The sequence below is a fragment of the Brachycentrus maculatus genome, unplaced genomic scaffold, assembly GCF_059751285.1.
Source record: "Brachycentrus maculatus isolate JH-2025_06_01 unplaced genomic scaffold, ASM5975128v1 h1tg000068l, whole genome shotgun sequence".
Classification (NCBI taxonomy): domain Eukaryota; kingdom Metazoa; phylum Arthropoda; class Insecta; order Trichoptera; family Brachycentridae; genus Brachycentrus; species Brachycentrus maculatus.
This window is the reverse complement of record NW_028280822.1, coordinates 2315001-2337227: the sequence shown is the minus strand read 5'-3', so window position 1 is coordinate 2337227 and position 22227 is coordinate 2315001. Positions and strand designations below refer to the sequence as shown.

Below are 22227 nucleotides of genomic sequence, written 5' to 3'. Positions count from 1 at the left end.
TCAACACCGAGTGATTGTCCTGTCTCGACACCGGTTGACATAAAAATTTCGGTGAGTAATTATAAACTAATATTTCTAAATAAAATAAATAAGTAAAAATGAGTAACCACAAAGTAAATGCTTTAAATATTAATAATATTGAGAAGAAAATAATTGGCTAGTTAAGAAGATACAAGTTTTATTATTATTATTGGTAAGCGATCAAAAAAACAGCAATAAAAAAATTAGAAAAAAACATTGAACGATTAATCATATTCACTGACACTTCGTTTGAAAAGAACGATGTTTTTTTTCAGAAAGATTTCATTATATACGAATTACCTACGCATGTCAACAATTTATTTATAGTCAATTTTTTTGATTATCCAAATCATATCGCAAAACTAACATTTCGTCATATTATGAATAACAATAAAAACAAAAAAAACTAAACTAAAAATATATAAACAACATTTTGAGTGTGTTCAAATACTCGTTTAAAATATAGATTATCTCCAATTATGTGAGTTATTTCTTCATATTACATATTTTTTAGCATCTCAACATAGATTTTTTCCGGGAATTTGAGTAGTGTGCTTGTCAATCATGGGTAGAATTGGTGAATGTTTACACTGTGTAAAGTGATCGCTTAATGCCTATGACGGTCGTAAGCCCCAGACTTTCATATTCTTCTTCATCTATGTATGTTGAGATGTCAAAAATAACATCTTTGAATTAATGTCAAATGATTTTAAAAGATAAAAAAGATGTTTGGTGGAAATCTTCTCCCCCTAAATTGTGTATATCTTGATTTAAGTCAAATTTCATATGCCAATTCATTCGATAAATCCAAAAAAAAACAGTTTAGTTAGAATTTTTTAAAGATATTTCTCAGAATAAGAAAATGGTATTTCCATTTTCTTCTTCATTTGTGTTGAGATGTCAAAAACTAAACACAAATATATTATTAAAATTAAACACTCGAATATACCACTTTAATAAGTTTTATTTATATTTACGACTAGTTTCGAAAACGACAGATGTTTTCATCTTCTGGTACAAATTAAAACTGTTTTAATTTAAAACCAGAAGATGAAAACATTTGTCGTTTTTGAAGCTAGTCGTAAATATAAATAAATCTCATTAAAGTGGTATATTCAAGTGTTTAATTTTAATAAAATAATCATGTCATTCCACAAAGTTAATGCTGAATCAATAATTATATATATATATATATATATATATATATATATATATATATATATATATATATATATATATATATATATATATATATATATATATATATATATATAAATATATATATATTTATATATATATATATATATATATATATATATATATATATATATATATATATATATATATATATATATATACATATATATATATATATATATATATATATATATATATATATATATATATATATATATATATATATATATATATATATATATATATATATATGTATATATATATGTATATATATATATATATATATATATATATATATATATATATATATATATATATATATATATATATATATATAATATATATATATATATATATATATATATATATATATATATATATATATATATATATATATATATATATATATATATATATATATATATATATATATATATATATATATATATATATATATATATATATATATATATACTGCTTATAGTTTTAACAGCCTGATGTTCACATGCAGTTTTAACATTATGAGGGCACGCAAATGAAGTAATATTTCCAATAACCCATAAAGATAACTTATGTCTGTATTTTGCATTTGTGTAATCCTTCGCACTCACGATGCGGGCTCTTTGTGGTTTTACTCCTGCAGAGCTGCATTGTAATGCAATTCTTAAACAAATCGTCTCGAACAATACGAAGTCATTTATTTTGCAATGGTACTTTAACGTCTCAAAGGGTTTCATCCGCATCGCCCTTGATATAGCAATTTGATATTCACTTAAAAAAATACTAACTTATCTTTGCCGCAGGGGTATGCAGAGAGAATAGAACGTTCCCTGCAAACATACTTCGCCTCTTCCACATTTATGTATCTCCTCATACATACCCACCAATTATTTTGACTCCTGACCCGGTTTGTCATACCTGATTGTTTTCCTCTGCTTCTTTTTACAACTACATTCGCTACATTAATACGTTTTTCCGTTCTTCTCTCACTCACTCATACATTCCACATGTCCAAACCATGTCAACAGACCTTTTTTTAATTTTATCAATAGTGCTTATCTCAGCCTTGTATTAATTTCTTATTTCACCATTTGAACATCTATCAAACATCTTTTTGCCGCACATTCGTCTGAGGGATCGCATTGCGACTGCATTAAGTCTGCTTTCTCAACTCCATGCTTAGCTTCCTTACGCAAGGGTTGGAAGAGGACTCCGTTGTGTAGTGCCAGTTTAGCTTTCGCTGATAGGTTTTTATTTGCTACAACTATTTTCAGTGCACCATTCACTCTGTTCCCAGCATTCACTCTTCTTTTTATATCTTTATCTATACGCACATGTTTATTTAAATATTCAATTTCATTGCGCACATATAATATAATATTCAGCAAAATATAAAAACCATTAATTAATATTGTATATATTGATTTGGCGTTTAATTTTTAGAACTCAATTTAAATTTATGTATTATTTGTTAAATCAAACAAAGATTTTTTTTATTTTTGTTTTGAATATTGAAAGCATTAACTTTGTGGATCATATTGATATATTATTTCGAGAAATAAAAATACTTTGTGTTGTGATTCACTCACATTTTTATTAACCAACCAGTTTCGGCAACAACCTGTTGCCCTCTTCAGTGTTTAATTTATTACTAAACATATATTCAAAAAAGAAACAGTGTACAAGTTGTTGGGTTTCAGAAGGGTAGGGGTGGGGGTAATGGTGTTTTAAGGAGGGGTAAGAGGGGTAAGAAGAGGGAGAGGGGTAACTTCTAAATTTTAGAAATATAAAAAAGCGGTTAAAGAAAAACTAAATATAATTAACAATAAAATAAACGTGAGTCAAAGTCCCATTTTTAATATTTTTCCCATAAAATCAAACCCAACCTAAACAGAGTTATCCCCTTCCTTGCCCTTACCCCTCCTTAAAACACCATTACCCCCCCCCCTACCCTTCTGAAACCCAACAACTTGTACACTGCTTCTTTTTTTATATATGTGTTTAGTAATAAATTAAACCCTGAAGAGGGCAACAGGTTGTTGCCGAAACTAGTTGGTTAATAAAAATGTGAGTGAATCAGAACACAAAGTATTTTTATTTTTTTGAAATAACAGATTTTTTGAGTCTACTAAGTTGTATTTTATTGTTAAAAAAACACGTAAAAAATTAATATTGTGACAATTGTTTCACCTGGTCAATGACACATTCGTTTGGAAATGCCGTAACTAGACGAAACAATTGTCACAATATTCATTTTTAAGCGTTTCTTAATAATAAAATACAACTTAGTACACTCAAAAAATGTGTGTTTGATTTAACAATCAATACATAAATGAATACTGTTATTTGCCAACATTTTTTTAAAACTTTGGCCCCGCTTATTCCCCTCCCTACAGATATCCATCTCATCCTGGCGAGCAGGAACCCAATTACCTACTAAACTTTTAGTTATTTTTTGAAAATTATCATATTTTATTTAAAAGTCTATCATATTTTATAATTAAGTAATATTATGTTATTAACTTGACATTGGCAAAAGCAATATATTTTATATGCAACGCCACTAGTTATTGAAAAAAATACTGTTATTACATAGTTAAAATTGAACATAAGAATATTAAACATTTTGAGTGTGTCCAAATACCTGTTCACAAATCTGGATTATCTCTAATTACAGAAAAAAATACAAAAAAATTGTAAAAAAATAAATAACAATATGAAAAATATTAAATATCTCGCTTTCTCACCAGAGTCGACAACGTGTTGCCATGAAGGAAATCTCCTCTTCACTCTCAAGGACACTCGCTGCAGGGTGATGACGTAAGCGAGGATGGCATATCTGACGATGTTCCTCCTCATCAAGCGACCAGTCTCGTCCTGGAATGTTACATATGTTAGTTCAGTTTAGTTCGATGTCGAAAATCAGTGTTTATCGTAGAAAATAAAATAATAGTTCTATTTCCGACAGTGAAAAAAATTTCATTTTTTTCGTTAAGTCGGATCTCAATTTTCCATAAATCCAGGTAATATTTCACGTAATTGTTTTTTTAAACACCTTTTTTGAAGGCAAAAGAGTTATTGAAAAGTAAGGATGTAATTTTTTTTTATATATATTGTTTCTATATATCGTAGTCATACAGGAGAAAGTGACCAAGTGCATTGTTTTACAAAAACGTGATCATTGACTATTTGATATCTTAATAGCTTAATATTGCCCTGAAAAAATCCCAAAGGATTTCTAACTTGGAAGTATAATATATTGACTAGTTAAAAATGACTAACTGCATTAGTGTTTATTTTCTTGCAAAAAAGGTGCAAAAGTGACTTGAATGGACCCTCCTGAACATTTTACGTTTTGGTAGTTGGTCACTTTCTCCTGTACGACTACGATATATTCTAAAAAACAAATAAAAAAAGGCAATTTACATCCTTTAAAAAAATCGTGCGTTTGCAGACAAGTGACCTCTCTGGTGGAATTAATGCGATTAAACGAATGCTGGGCATTAAGATACACACCACTGTGTGCGCCTAAATATAAAAAAATATTAAAATACTTTATTTTCGTATTTCTGGTGCAGTTCTTATTTTATTTTCGATACTCAATATTGTTGAAGTGAATAAACATACAAATCCAAATACGTGTATATGTTTCCACAAAATATTATTATATATCCTGCGACTAAATTTTTATTCTGTGTATTTATTTTTAAGGTGGTTTTAAATTTTCTTATTTCAATTCTATACAAAATAAATTTATTTCGAATGAGAGTGTTAATATGTGAATACATAACAGCTGTTAAAATATAAAGAGATGTGTAAGAAACACTCATTTTAAGGAATATGTAACAAAAAAAAACCTCTTCATGAGTCATAATTTGTAATCATCCCTTATATCATAACTAGTATCAGACAATTAAATATAATTTAAGTATTTTTAATTTTATATGGAAAGGAATTTGTGGGTACTGATTTTGCTGATGAGTATAGGTAATGGAATAATGTAATATAAATATTTTGAACCAAAATCTGTAGATGATTTCTTACAGTGTAAACCATAAATTGTACATTTATAATGCACAGTAAGACAGGGGAGGACAGACTATTCATGGAAAATTCCACTATGAAGATTGTCAATTAAAAAATGACATTGTTAATATTGTAGGTAAAGTAATGTTTTAGGGATTTCAAAGGCGATTCCCCTCTTAGTACCATTAGCGAGCACGAAATTTGTTTATTTATGGAGATCCTAGGCCTAGGGGTACGAATCCATGCAATAAAATTATGACCAGTCAATTCCTTAAGTCAGGTACACAGGTGTGCACCTAAGGAAACAAGATTTTTTATTTATTTTTACGACTATAATAGCAAATGGTTGTTAAGCGTCGAAATTTATAAATACAGTAAACCGGGTGGTTACAACATTAAGATAGGTTACCCTTTATCTTAGAGAATGTTATAAGGGGTTAATGTTTTTAACTGCATTTTTACATTTTAACTAGCGGAAATGACTGAAATGAGTCACTTAAAATTAAAACACCCTTTAAAAACATTAACCCGCCTTTAACATCAAGTTTGGGACCGCACACCGGGAAGTGAAAATTGTCGATTTTTTATTTATGACGTTCTTGAAAGGAGTAAGCGATATGTACATGTACACTCCATCCTGTCTTGGAGATGCTATGGGCAAGTATGCTTATATGAAATAATGCACGTTGACACTCCTAATGGTCACACCTAGCGATGCAGCGCTCAGGCGAATACCTAATGCAGACAGTGAAGTCAGGAGACCAGCTGATTGAATGCAGTCCACCTTCGTTTGTGTGCCCCAGTTTCTAGCTTGGATGGAGACTGCAGTCCAATAAGAAGTTGTTAAACTGGTTATAGAAAATGTTATATCGTTTCCTGTATGCATTGGCGACGTCCTGTTAATAAATCATCAAATATATTCTATTTTTTTGCTGAAAACACAAATGTTTTATGGAAGATCTGACTTCCTGTATTTTTTTTTAACTAACAATATTCTGAGAGTCAAAATTTTGTTCACCTATAAATATATATATGTAAATAAATATATATATATATATATATATATATATATATATATATATATATATATATATATATATATATATATATATATATATATATATATATATATATATATATATATATATATATATATATATATATATATATATATATATATATATATATATATATATATATATATATATATATATATATATATATATATATATATATATATATATATATATATATATATATATATATATATATATATATATATATATATATATATATATATATATATATATATATATATATATAAATAAATATAAATATATATATATATGTACATATATATATATATATATATATGTATATATATATATATATATATATATATATATATATATATATATATTATATATATATATATATATATATATATATATATATATATATATATATAAATATACATATATCCATATATTTTTTTTAAGAATATCTCAACATAGACGAAGAAGAATGTTCAATTATGTACGTGGAAGTTGTACACTCTGAAGGTTTTTTTAATAAAAAACTTTCTTATTTCAATCATAGACGACACCGATGAAGTAACACGTGTTAGGTCTTTTAAATAAAGTATATATATATATATATATATATATATATATATATATATATATATATATATATATATATATATATATATATATATATATATATATATATATATATATATATATATATATATATATATATATATTGTATATACATATATATATATATATATATATATATATATAAAACATCCGAAATTTGAGTAGTGTGGTGACCACTAAAACTACCCAATAACTTGCCATAAGATTCGACTTCCATATTTTTCTATATTTGTATTAAGATATTATTTTTAGAACCTTCCAGAGTCCCCCACACCGCACTTTACGGCCAACCCTATGGTAGACGACTCCTAGAAATGGGTCAATGGTTGGGAATCGGCATCGCAAGAGTCTAATCCCTCTTAAAAAACAGGCCACAAGGCCTACAACAAGATGAAGAAGAAGAGAATATTATTTTAAAATTGAAGAATCCAAAAAAGGGATATATTATGAATAAAAGCTTTAAATTCTTTTTATCAGAGTTTATTATTCAAAAGACACTCTCAATGCAAACATTTTAAAAGAAAGATGTTTTGAATGAATATATGAATCAGTAATTACCATAGTACCTACAAGTACTGCAGAAACCCAATATGTTCGAAATATTAAAAATAAATACATTTATCTGTTATACATACTTATTACGAAGAAAGTATAAACCAAATATTTATTAAATAAACCAAATATTAAATAAACCAAGTATTAATATATTTTTCTTAAAATTTTGACTAATCTGATACGCGAATGAAACTAATTAGTAATTTAATTATTTTCGTCTACCGCAAATGATTTAGTTATCCCACATCCTGCAGAAAAGGTCACTTCTGGTCAGAGAAATCATAATACATCACAGTTTATGTCTACAAAACAACTTTCGATTTAATATTTATTCAAAAAAAAATACTTACATAATCGTAAATATATCGTGAAAGTGTTTTGGTTTCCGCTACTTCTCGTAACATATCTAATAATAATACAGGATGTCGAATTCTTTTCTATTTTTATTTTTATAATGCAACATAAAATTTCAGTAATAGTTCTATGTCCATATTTGTGTGTAACAAACATCTCTCTTATATTTTATATGAGAGAGAGAGAGAGTAAATTGATATGCATCACGTAAGTAATAATTAAAAATTAACATGGTGTAATGGTCAGCAAGCTCGGTTACCGTTCTGGAGGTCCCGGGTTCGATTCCCAGGGGGGTCAAATAAATATAAGTGATTTTTTTACTCTATTTTTTTTTCCATATTATCCTGGACTGGTACCTGAAGCGAAGGGCTGATCAGCTTTCCTTCATGTGTTAACCATCAAGATAACACTGCGTTTGTATGATGCAGTGCCCTATGCACCATTGGGGTTCGGATAAGGGTTTGAATGAATATTTATCAAATACCAGATTTTCACCCTTAGAACGATTTAAGATGGCGTGTTTATTATTTTTATATGAAATATAAGTGTCTCAACATATTTTTTTTATATAAAGGGTAGGTAAAAGACTGATCATCCCAAGTTTTATAACTCTGGCAGGCCTGAGATATCGCTCACTCCTTTCAACAACGTCATATATCAAAAATAGTCCATTTTTCCATTAGCCCAGAAAATGTACTATATCCCATCAAAAGAATCATATTTTTAATATTTACCCGCTTCAGGGTAGAAAATATTGTTTTTGCATTTTGAAGAAAAGGTATTGTTTCATTATTTTTTTTAATAAACTTAATATTTTTCAAATTGAGAAAAAAACTTCAGGTTATACCTAAAAAGATCTGTTACACAGTAAAAAGTTAAATAAGTGGCTTGATATTTATTTTTTTTACATTGTCTTATATTTTTGAACTTTAAAAACGTTCTCCTGAAAGTTTTTTTGATTTATGACGTTCTTGAAAGGAGTGAGCGATATGTGTATTAAAAAAATTGCAAAAGATTTTCTAGTCCAAACAGTAGATTCTATGAAAAAACGATTCCGATATATTTCATACTTCGTCAAGTCTATTCAATCGACTAACTAATGTTCCTACATCAATCGTACAAAAACGATCGGTTGAATTATAACGTTCTCACTAATATATATATATATATATGTATATATATATATATATATATATATATATATATATATATATATATATATATATATATATATATATATATATATATATATATATATATATATATATATATATATATATATATAACAAACTATTTTGAGGCTAGAATGTATTCTGCACAAAATTTAGCCTTAAACTCATCGCCATAATCTCTCATGTACTACAATCTACGATACACGTATGTCTGTCATTAAATTGTTTTTTATTTTTTAGTAAATCTTACTTATCTATGTGTGATGCAAAAAGAACCACTTTTAAATACAAACATTTGTAATTTTAACGACATAATTTTATATCATTATTTATAAATTTGTCTGCCGCCGAAAGCATTTTTATGATGGCATATTTTTAAATAATGTCATTCTAATATTGTGTATTTTATTAACTTGTAATGTTGGAATCTTAGCTAACGAAGTATTGTTTAAGGCTGCCAAAAAAGTACCCGTAATGACAGCATCTACTCATAAAAACGAGAATAATAACATTTATAATTTGCAGCGAAAAATACACACCAAAAAATAAGGTTACAACGTTTAAATAATGACAAATAAACTGTGTTCTGCCGATGCAATGAGAAGTTACAAAGTTCAAAACACAGAAATAAAATGTTTTATATTTCCTGGTTCCTAAACTAGAAAATATTCTATGCATCCGATGCATGTATAAAATATTATATACGTCCATTTGATAAAGTGGCTTATGTACCATTCATTAGGTGAAGATGGGGGGGGGGGATAAGAAGTATTATAGTTGATAATTAAATAAACTACAGAATGGTTTTCTTACAACATATTATGAAAATATCGTATGTGTAGTAGATATAACAATATTATTTTGTGGAATAAAAAGATGATTTGAATATTTAAAATAAAACACTTGTAAACTACTAATTTGAGTTTGTAACTGTAAACTCGATTTAACATGAGAAAATACAAACTGGTATTTTCAGTTTGTATTTTCACCTGTTGATGAGAACATATGAATTGTGGAAACTAGTCGAGTTTACAATTGTAAACTCAAAAAGTGGTTGTTTAAAAGTGTTTAATTTTTACATTTAAATACACAATTTTATTTATATGTAGGTACTTGAATCAAGTTTACAATTTTTTATACTGATACATGAATTATAATGATTTAATACAATGATTTGAGAACGTGTTTATCATAATTAGCGTATCATGGTGATTTAAAAACACACTTTATACGTACTTTGTTATGATCTCACAAGCAACCTGTATAAAAAAGCTATCGAATTATGTTAATACGAGTCTAATAATAATTCATATATTCCGTCAACTGCCTTTACAAAAACAAATTAAAAGTTTTTAGTACAAATGCTTCACTCCTGATAAGCTGATTTTTTACTAATTCACTTCCTGGATATAAATATTCATTCGATCAATATAAATGACAATTACTGTTCATGTGCTATTTCTCAGGAGTTATTGACTCAAAACGAACAAGTAATGAATAAATACCACCTCAAATATAAGAATTAATTTGCGAGTAATTACGAATGTTATAACGTGTCGCACTATATTTTCTGAATATATAATATGTGTGTTCATTTCAAATAATCTGATATTTTTGTAAGAAAAAAGATGAAATCTGAGCATCCCAGGGCTTACGACATGGCATTTATCTAACTTGAGTGATTACATTATACGCTTGTATAACGTTCAATATTCTTCCCAGTGTTGAACGTCCATATTGCATTAATTTTTCAAGGGTACCATGTAACATATATTCATTTTTGTTGGATTCCTTTCCAATGTTATCTGTATTCCTTTTCAATGTCTTATTTGGAAAATGTGACAAGACAAATAAATGAGCTACGTGACGGATCTTGATTGATGGATTTAAACTAAATAAACGATAAATCCTTGTACATAATAGTCAAAGATATATTTTTAAATGTTATCTGTAATTCGATAGATTTTGAATATGGCTCTTATAGAAATACTTTCGTATTAAATCGATGGATCTTGATCTCCAGTTGAGAGACCTATAACATTAATATATCATATAAATATATTATATAATAAACACATGTCGTAATACTAAAATATATTGGTACATTGGATAAATAACGGTCACCTTAGTATGCCTGATAGGCGTGCCAAAGCAGCATGGTTTACCACGCTCGGACGCACTCCGACAATCGCGATCAGTCTCATTATATGCTCACATTTCAATAGACGATATGTTATTATTTATGTTTTCAACTAAAAATCATGTCCACTGGTCCTGTATGATACCCGTATAAAAACGCAAAACGATACAGGAAAAAAATCGTCTATTATTAATTTTAGTTTCACGTAGTAAATATACCACTATTTTTATAAAATGGATTGTATAACAATATACCCACAATTGAAGCATACTAATCAAATTTCATTAATTAAGTCGGCAGTCTCTTTGTGGAAAAATCTAAACATTTATCATTAAAGTTTCACTAAGTAATTATCACTATTTTTTCAAATCTGTTGTGACATGTGTTTTGATGGAATTCGCATCATTTTAAAACACCGTAAATTATGGTGTTTGAAAATGATGCAGAATGCATCGAAACACGTGTCACAGTAGATTTTAAGAAATAGTGGTATTTACTAAGTAAAACTTAAATGAATTAAAAATGAATAGATTTTTACCACAAAGAGACTGCCAAATTAATTAATGAAATTTGATTAGTAGGTATGGTTCAACGTTCAACTGTGGGTATATTGTTATGCAATACATTTTATCACTTTTTTTATGAATAACAAACTAACTAATCATCATGCAGTTTCTTTATATGATAAGGCAAAGAGAATAGAATGCCACACCATTTTGTCTCTACCACATTCATGCAATTTATCTATATATATATATTCCCTTGATTACTACGAGTCTTGATCTACCACGCCCAAGCATATGGAGTATTTGATCTTACTAAACATTTCTCGTTCTTCCTCATTTTCAATTTATAACTAAATTTGCCTACTACATTTTTTCTCCTTTTTAACCTTTCATTCTTTCCACATGCCCAAACAAATATAAAGAATTGTGTAATACTCGTTTTGTGTTTATCACAGCCGATATAACCAGTATTTTCATTTATCATTTTCTTTTGCAAAATTCGCCTTCGTAAAAACGTCGTTTTCGTAAGTTGGTAACGAATGGCGTCACAGAAACGAATCAACACTATTACTATTACAACTCTATAAAGCAGATACATCAAGGGATATGCCCCAAAACACACCCAATGACGTAAAATTTGTTGACATATAGCGTTGTCCGTTTTTCGTTTTATTAAAATATCTTTAGTTAAAAACTTCATATCTCCCTAACTTCTTTACAGATTTTGATAAAAATGATACCGATAGTTTTGTGATTTTTCATTTTAATTTTTTAGTCAATAATAACGCATTATGAGAATGATCCATTGGACCACTGTCATTAGTCATGTTACCACCAATTAAATTACGATTAATGAAAATTACAGAATTTTCTATTGAATTCTTTTAAAATATTAGATTCTACACATTTGAGATACAGGCTCATAACTTTTAGTAACACCCTATGTATTTGTACAGCGCAAACAAGCTTTGTACACTTGTTAAAATAGTAGCACCCGTACCACATTAGTCACTGCGGAATATTATAAGACGATACACTGTGTACGCATCACGAATTTATGTACAGTAAGCCACAAAAGTGCGCAATCATTTGTTTTGCGCAAAAATTCACCATTCTTAACATGATCGAAAACCACTCTAAACTAAGGGGCCATATATCATGTTGGTACCATAAACCAAGCTAAGTCATAAAACGTCGAACCCTCTTCTAGTGGAACGGAAGGGCTGCTGACGACAATCAACAGTCCGGTTTCTCATGAGGAGTTTTACGTTTTTTTTTTCCCAGCAATGAGTAAATGCTGAAAAGTTCCTGATTAGCCCATACTAGATTATCCCTCCTACTCCCAGTAGAGATAGAAATAAAAAAAAAAAATTAAGTTAGAAGAATCAAAAATCTATAAACCTTGTACATGATAAGCAAGTTAAATGATAAAAGCAACTCCTTAAAAAAAAAACAGCATAATTTGTGTATTTTCGGTTGATTGGAGGATATTATCTGAGCAATAAACCCACCAATATACATATATTCTGAACAAGAAGCTGAATAAAGTAAATAATTGGGAATTTATCATTTCCCAGAAATTTCTTATGTAGCAGCTATTCCGAGATTTTTGGCAGTAACTGTAGTAAAATGATAATTCATCACCACATTTACTTTGCATCAAAAGCGGCCAACCTCGGGAGAAAATACATTTTTTATACATTGAAGGTTGCGGTATTGTTTTGTTCGGATAATAATACTTGTTCGTGATTACCAGTTTTTAGACCTTGTGCCGATGGAGCACGCGAATATGAAATGCGTCTCATCTTGGTGATTGCAAAAGTAATTACCATCTCGGTCACTAAATATCGCATTTTGAACGAAAAAGAGCCCCCTTTGAAATTATATAGGGCTGCAATCTTGCATCAAGGATCTCTCTCAATTCGTTCCCACGCTAGTCGAGGATGACGCCAGCACATTTACATCACTCCATAAGTCTCCAGTTTGACACATATTAAATTCGATTTATTTATTTACAACTAACATACACATTACGAACTAAAATTTAAAGCGTATACTACTACTACTACTACTACTACCATCACGCCGTTTCCCTGCAGGGGTAGGCAGAGAGGATGGAACGCCACACTCTTCTGTCCTGACATACACTCCTAGCCTCCTTCACATCCATACATCTAGTCATACACCAGTCAGACACCGCCAGATTTTAGGTTCTGATTGATCTGATCGTGCCAAGTCTTTTTCGGTCGTCCACGTTCTGTTTTCCCTCTCACATTCGCCACATATATTTTCTTAGTCATTCTCTCGCTATCCATTCGCTCCACATGTCCATACCACCGCAAAGAGCTCTTTCTATCTTTTCAATTATTCCTCGTTCAGCCTTATATTCCTTTCTTATATCATCGTTTTTTAATTCTGTCATACAATGATTTTCCACACATTCGTCTGAGGGAGCGCATTTCAACAGCATTCACTCTGCTTTCATCCTTCCTTTGCCAGTTCCATGTTTCGCTTCCATACATTAGTGTCGGTACTAGCACGCCGTTGTGAACCGTATACATTAACAAAAAATCGAAAAAGCAATTGTTAGAGATGTAGAAGAATCCCGCTTCGGAATACACCTTCAGGCACATGGAACAGATCAATATCCAGCGTGATAATGTTCAGTATAGCGGTGGCACTTCCTACAGGCAAAACCATCGGCAGGTTTGTCCTGTATAGGAATGTGAAACAATCTATGCCGAAGCTGTCTTAGGTAACTATCGGGGACATACAGACCAATGCTCTGGCTAATTTCAGGATTGTCAATCATACCGCACAACAATCGATAAAAATGCGTAATCAAATACACATTCCTTCTTATCAACACTGTTGATGGACGCAAATGCTTTCTAGATAGTAAATAACCTTAAACAAAACGATAAGTATAAAAATTTCATGGGATTTAGAGAAATAATTGATAGGTTTGTCTGCTTCCGTGGTGTAATGATAAGAGTATTTAAAAACTACGCAAGAGTTCCCGGGTTCGATTCCTATGGGGGGGGGGGGAATATATATTAGTGGTTTTACACTCTAATCTTTATTTAATATTACCCCGGACTGGTACCTCAAGCCCAGGAGTGATCACCTTGCCTTCATGTAAGTAACGATCAAGATAACACTGTGTCAATAAGATGCATTGTCCTATGCACCATTAGGTGAGGATAAGGGTTAGAGAAGGAGAAGTCAAGTTTACAGAAAAAGTGATTTTAGTGACCCGACTTGTAATTTTCAAAACAATTTCGTGAGTTTATTGAACATTGTTTTGTGATGGCGAAAAATATCGCTGAAGCCATACAGCTTGATAAACTGTATGCAGGCACTGCACTATAGAATTCAATTATTGATTTCATAAAAGTGTAATAATTTACGTATCTTTTTAATTAAACCTTTTTTTTATTTTTGAGCAAAGAAAATTGAAAATTAGTTCTTACTTTACATCAAGCATTGATGCATATTAGTTGATTATGATATGAGAAATGATAAATGACAGCTGGTATCAGGTGACCATCGAATGACAATGCAAGGTTGCTTTGGAAAGAATTTCGTTAGTATTATTTTTTGACATCTCATCAAAGATGAAGAAGAATATGGAAGTCTGGGCATTTACGGGGCTGACGACCGTCATAGGCTGGTTTAAGTGATCACTTTGCACACGTGTAACATTCACCAATTAGTGAATGTTACACGTGTGTAAAGTGACCAATTAAACCATCCTATGACGGTCGTCAGCCCCGTAAATGCCCAGACTTCCATATTCTTCTTCATCTTTGATGAGATGTCAAAAAATATTATGAAGGTGACTCCTGTTTTGGAGATAATCCAAATTTAGTGAACTAGTATTTGGACACACTCGAAATATTGTAAAATATCGTAAAGTTTAAAATTAAACGTTTAGCCTGTTTTAATAATTTATTTAACGAATTTGTATAATATTATATACAAAAGTAATTTGGCTGTCAAACAATAAAAGAATAGCGTTCCGCCTGAATGGCAGAATGAAAGCAAATTAGAAATTTCCAGTGCAAATGGTATCGATGAGTAAACGGTAGAAGTGGCATGTTTGCGATACCTCTGGCTCTTTCGCTCCGTGCCTAGGGTCTTGCGGGAGGGAGGGAGACAGACAACCAATCTGGAGTGAGACTATGTTATTCCATACGAGAGTAACGCGACACTACCATTACAATGCGCGAAGTACGTGCTACTAAATGAACCGAATTACACAATGATACTCGATTAAATTTACATTACCCGTCTTTCATAAAAAAGATTAACACAATAAGTACAGTAGGTACTTACGTGATTAATTCGTTCCGAAGCCTTTCGTGTGCGTCGAAAAATTTTTTTTTTTTTTATACGTATATAGTATGTATAATATGCACTTGCTTCAGTGTACTATACATATCGCTCACTTCATTAAAAAAACTTGATTTTTCAGGAGAACGTTTTTAAAGTTTAAAAATATAACACAATGTTTTAAAAATAAATCAAGCCACTTTTTTTAACTTTTTACTGTGCAACAGATCTTTTTAGGTAAAACCGGAGGTTTTTTTTCCATTTGAAAAATGTTCAGTATATTAAAAAAAATAATTAAACAATACCTTTTCTTCAAAATGCAAAAACAACACTTTCTGCCCTGTAGCGGTTAAATATTACGTTAAAAATATGCCGCTTTTGCTGGGATATACTACATTTTCTGGGCATTCCGAAAACATGCACAACTAACAAATTACAATTTTTGTTTTATGACGTTCTTGTAAGGAGTGAGCGATATGTGTAATCATCGTGATGAGTGTTCGTTTCTCGATTATGGCCGCATTGTAAATTGAGTCACGCGTCAGAGAAAAAAAATGTCACTGTGCTCTTGTGCATGTATTGAAAATTTGATATATGTCCAGGAAATCCTAAATCCTCATAAAAATACAAAAAAATATTAAAATTGTTCGATGCCAGCGGAAAATTTTATGATATAAAAAAAAATTATAAAAAAATTCTGTCTTAAATAGATTTATTAATATATCAAACAAAGTATGTACTTTCGTTAAAAAAAAATTAAATCAAGGATTTATTGGAAAATTCATCAAATACAAAACTATCAAAATAGTGTGAGACGAGTTCATCTTTAAACCGAGTATTTACTATCATATTAATTAATATGTATGAAGTGCACTAACGTTGGGATTTTTCATGTTATAACTTACAAAGTAATATTGTAATAAAATCATTTTACATCGTATTACAACTTAATTATATTATCAACCGGTTTCGAACCATACAACAGTTTCCTTAAGGCAAATAATACTTAGTAATGAGGAAGAAGATAAACTAATTGACATTATTGTTATAATTATTATTTTAAATATGTTGAGATTATAAGTACGATAAAATAAGATATTTGAAATATGAAAACGTTATGTTGTAAGTAAATAATTAAAATAATATTTGGTTAATTTTTAACGCTAATAATTTATAATTTTTTTACGAAATTACGTGCAATTAGTCGTTTGCACTCTACAGAAAAAGAAAGTAGGATTATCACTTGAAGGAAGAAGGCTTTAAATTTACGAGGATAATGAAATAAAAAATATTTTATTGGAGAAGATGGGAGATTTGATTAAGGATGAGTCTTCAGTTATGATCGAAACTGGTACAATTCTGGATTATCCTTAAATGAGAAGACAAACGGTTATAGTCAATGAGTCCTTTCTACTGCAAAGGTTTCGGTCCCCAAACTTGGTGCCAATTTGTCGTCGGAGTTCAAAGAGTTTTCTTTACTCGACTCGGAAGCTAGCATAAGTGTGGATCTCCAACGCTAAGTTAACTTAGTAACTAACCATCACGCCTCTTCGCCACAGGGGTAAGCATAGAGAATAGGAAGCCACACTAATACATCTTTGCACTCACAGGCTTCCAAATTCATGCATCTCCTCATACGCCCATTATGCCGACTTCTGACCTGACCGCAAGTATTTGACATACCTGATCATGCCATGTTTTTCTCTGCACCTTTTTCCTAAAATATTATTCATATTTATTTTTACTATTATTTCGCCATTCATTCGTTCCACATGTCCAAACCATTTCAACACACCTATCTTAATTTTTTCGACATTGCTTTTCTAAGCTTTGCATTATTTCCGTATTTCACCATTCGAACATCTATCGTACATCGATTTGCCGCACATTCGTCTGAGGGATCGTATTTTCACTGCATCCAGTCTATTCATCCTTCTTTTGCCAACTCATATGCTTCATTTTCATATATCCCTCACTCCTTTCAAGAACGTCATAAATCAAAAAACTTGATTTTTCAGGAGAACGTTTTTAAGGTTGAAAAATATAATATAATGTATTAAAAATAAATATGAAGCCACTTACTGAACTTTTTACTATGCAACAGATCTTTTTAGGTAAAACCTGAAGGTTTTTTCTCCATTTGAAAAATATTTATTATATTTTAAAAAAATAATTAAACAATACCTTTTCATCAAAATGCAAAAACAACATTTTCTGCCCTGTAGCGGGTAAATATTAAGTTTAAAATGTGCCTCTTTTGCTGGGATATAATATATTTTCTGGGAATTCCGAAAACATGCCCAACTCAAAATTCATGATTTTTGATTTATGACGTTCTTGAAAGGAGTGAGCGATATTAGAGTTGAAACCAGAACACCGTTGTGATACTGCCAGTTTAGCTTGAGTAAATACTTACAACATTTTAAATGTGTGTCCAAATACTTGTTCACAAAATCTGGATTATCTCCAATTGCAGGAGTTATTTTCATACTATTTTTTTATATTAAAGATGAAGAAGAATATGGATGTAAATTATCTAGTCAAATTATAATCTTGAACAATAAAAATGAAAATTATATTTTCTGGCGTTTCTCATGTGTGTGATTATAATCCAGGATTCGGACTTCACATACTAATAAAAGAGTTTCTGCTCAATTAAAAGCTTCTTTTCATCTCACCAATAGATGTCTCTAGTGAAGTTCTAGTGATTCAAAAATAATGTTTCATAATTGGTTCACATAAGTATATAGAACTTCCAAGAATTTGAGTAGTGTGGTTTTCACTAATGAATAGAATTGGTGAATGTTACAAGTGTGTAAAGTGATCACTTAAACCAGCTTATGACGGTCGTCAGCCTCGTAAATGCCCAGACTTTTATATTCTTCTTCATCTTTAATGAGATGTCAAAAAAAAGTATGTGTAAAAAACTTGATTTTCCAGGAGATCGTTTTTAAAGTTTAAAAAAAAATGAAATGTATTAAAAATCAATATCAAGCCACTTATTGATATTTTTACTGTGCAACAGATCTTTTAAGGTAAAACCTGAAGGTTTTTTCTCCATTTGAAAAATATTAAGTTTATTTTTAAAAAATAATAAAACAATACCTTTTCTACAAAATGCGAAAACAACCATTTCTGCCCTGTAGCGGGTAAATATTTACTTAAAATTATGCCGCTTTTGCTGGGATATAGTACATTTTCTGGGCATTCTGAAAACATGCACAACTGAAAATTGACGATTTTTGATTTATGACGTTCTTGAAAGGAGTGAGCGATATGTGGAAGAATTTTGACACCCCTATGATGAGTGTCACTGATGCATTAAAGACAGATTGTCTCATGTTATATTTTAAAAATATATTTAATAAGACTTTAAGTATTCTTTTTAAAGCCCTTATCCGCACCCTATGATGCACAAGGCACTGAACCATATAAACGCAGTATTATCTTGATCGTTAACACGTGAAGAAAGAGTGATCAGCCCTCCGATTCAGGTACCAGTCCATGGTAATATTAAATAAATATTAGAGTGAGAAATCATTTTATTTATTTGACACCCCCTGTGAATCGAACTCGGGACTTCCAGCACTGTAGCTAAGGTTGCTGACCATTACACTATTAAGTTAATTATTGTTTTCATCTTGATTATGCTGGCCGTTGAAATAAGACAAGGATGTATTTATGATTTGAAGAAAAAAGTAAAAAAAAATACATGCTTGGAGTTTTGAAAATAGTAAATAATAAATAATACATATTATTTTTTGACATCTCATCAAAGATGAAGAAGAATATGGAAGTCTGGGCATTTACGGGGCTTACGACCGTCATAGGCTGGTTTAAGTGATCACTTTACACACGTGTAACATTCACCAATTCTACCCATTATTGACAACCACACTACTCAAATTCTTGGAAGTTCTATATATATGAACCAATTTAGAAACCTTGTTCATGAATCACTAGAACTTCACTAGAGACATCTATTGGTAAGATGTAAAGAAGCTTTTTACTAAGCAGAAACTCTTATATTAGTATGTGAGATCCGAATCCTGGATTATAATCACACACATGAGAAACGCCAGAAAATACCATTTTCATTTTTATTATTAAGCTTATAATTTGACCAGATAATTCTTCATCTTTGATGAGATGTCAAAAAATAATATGAAAATAACTCCTGTAATTGGAGATAATCCAGATTTTGTGAACAAGTATTTGGACACACTCAAAATGTTGTAAATAAATAATACCTTTATCGAAAAGCGTCTTTCTAGATCATTTGTACTTACAGACCGTTCGTATTTAGTATTGTACATAGTTAACTTTCTAAATATGGTGACGCGAATACCGTCGACACCTTAGTAAATAATAATAAATAAGACCGTGTCAGTCATTCTACAAAATAACGTTCCGTTTTTTTTAATTGATTTTTACACACTGCGTACAAATAATATTTTACACATTTTACCAATCAATCATTTATTTTAAAATTATACCTGTATATGAACAAATAAAAAAAATGTGACCTCATACGTAATACTTCATACTGCGCAATAGAGCTCTACTGACGAGTGAACGGTGTTATTAAAACTGAGTTTTATAATTTGTAATCGGTAAGTTTATCGTTTTCAGTAATAACTTCACGGTGAATTCTGAATGTTACGATACAAAAAAATTAGTCAACTTTGCTATACGTTGTTACACGTCGTGTCAAGCTAGTATGAGTATGGATATATGGTGTAGGCCAGGGCTGTCCAAAACATGGCCTTCAAGCCACATGCGGCCTGCGGCTTGTATTTGTGCAAATACTAAAAATTCCATTTACAAAATTCATTCCATAAAACATTATTTGTGTAGGTTCTCACCAAAAAGTTACATTTCCGACATTGCACAAAAAATTACTTAAATGCAAATCTGTTCTGTTAGCAGTATTCTATCGAAATCTTAATTAAAGTAGCGACAAAACGTGACCGATCCTGTGTTAGATCAATATGGAATCATTAAATCGCACAAAAACGAAACAATTTTACAAGCCACAATTCCTGATGACTTAATTATGAATAATTTATAATGGAAATGTAACGTTTTGGTGAGGACCTCCACATTTTATTTTTATGGCATCCCTATTAATGACTGAAATATTTAATCATATGGTAACAAATTTTCCGTCCATATTATTAACTGCCCTACACAAACGAACGTATGTGGTGATGTGATACACGCGGTTTTTCTTCACCAATCCGCGCTAACCCGTATGACCTGCGCGCACAAGAAAAGATATCTGTTCCAAAAATATTTAATGCGTAATGGATAAACTGACAAAGGTTTCATACCTGTCAATATTTTGTGACAACGAACGTTGTGATTTTTTGCTTGTTTATAAAAAAATATGGCTGAAAATAACCCGGAGGTAGGGTGGTTTAGGGGACCCTCGTACTATGTGTTTGGCTTGTTTGTCAGACGGGAGTGACGTTTCAGTGGCCCTCCAATATCTAGTTATTTGGATTTTCCCGGGATCGTATCCGGATTGGACAGCCCTGTTATAGATAAAGCCCCTCAAAGTAGTATTTAACGAAAATGGTGATATAAACGAATGAATTATTTACAACATTTTCAGTGTGTCCAAATACTTGTTCACAAAATCTGGATTATCTCCAATCACAGGAGTTAATTTCATATTATTTTGACATCTAGTGAGGTTATAGTGATTCAAGAATAATGTATCAAAATAAGTTCACATATATAGAACTTCCAAGAATTTGAGTAGTGTGGTTGTCAATAATGCTTAGAATTGGTGAATGTTACACGTGTGTAAAGTGATCACTTAAACCAGCCTATGATGGTCGTCAGCTCCGCAAATGCCCAGACTTCCATATTCTTTTTTATCTTTGTAAAGATGTCAAAAAATAATATGAATGAATTATTATTATTATTTTTAACTCCTTAGCCATTCCCGTCTTTTTTCCCCTTTCATACATACCAATCCTTCTCCATTTTCATTTTCATATATCAGTTATAACCCTTCATCCTGTGCTCCTTCACGTACGTCATCATAATCTCATCAAACATGTTCCACTCCTAGGTTCATGGATGTTCAAGTTTCCACTATACCGATTTGATGTCCTATGCACCATTGGGTGCCGATAAGGGCCAGAATGAAATGAATTTCTCTGTATCATAATTCCTAATATCAAAGGCGCAAATTTATTCCACTCCATATCTTAGAATTTGGTTAGTAGAACTAATCACGTAGCTTTACG

The 22227-nt window shown here is 30.3% G+C and overlaps 1 protein-coding gene across 1 annotated transcript in view; it reads right to left on the bottom strand.

The window, feature by feature from the left end:
* Best2 (bestrophin 2) overlaps window positions 1–22227 on the bottom strand; it is an 86859-nt gene that overhangs the window by 22712 nt on the left and 41920 nt on the right. The window contains exon 4 of the mRNA XM_088256882.1: window positions 3966–4095. Coding sequence (XP_088113008.1) covers window positions 3966–4095 — 130 coding nt within the window. The remainder of the gene's footprint in view (window positions 1–3965; window positions 4096–22227) is intronic.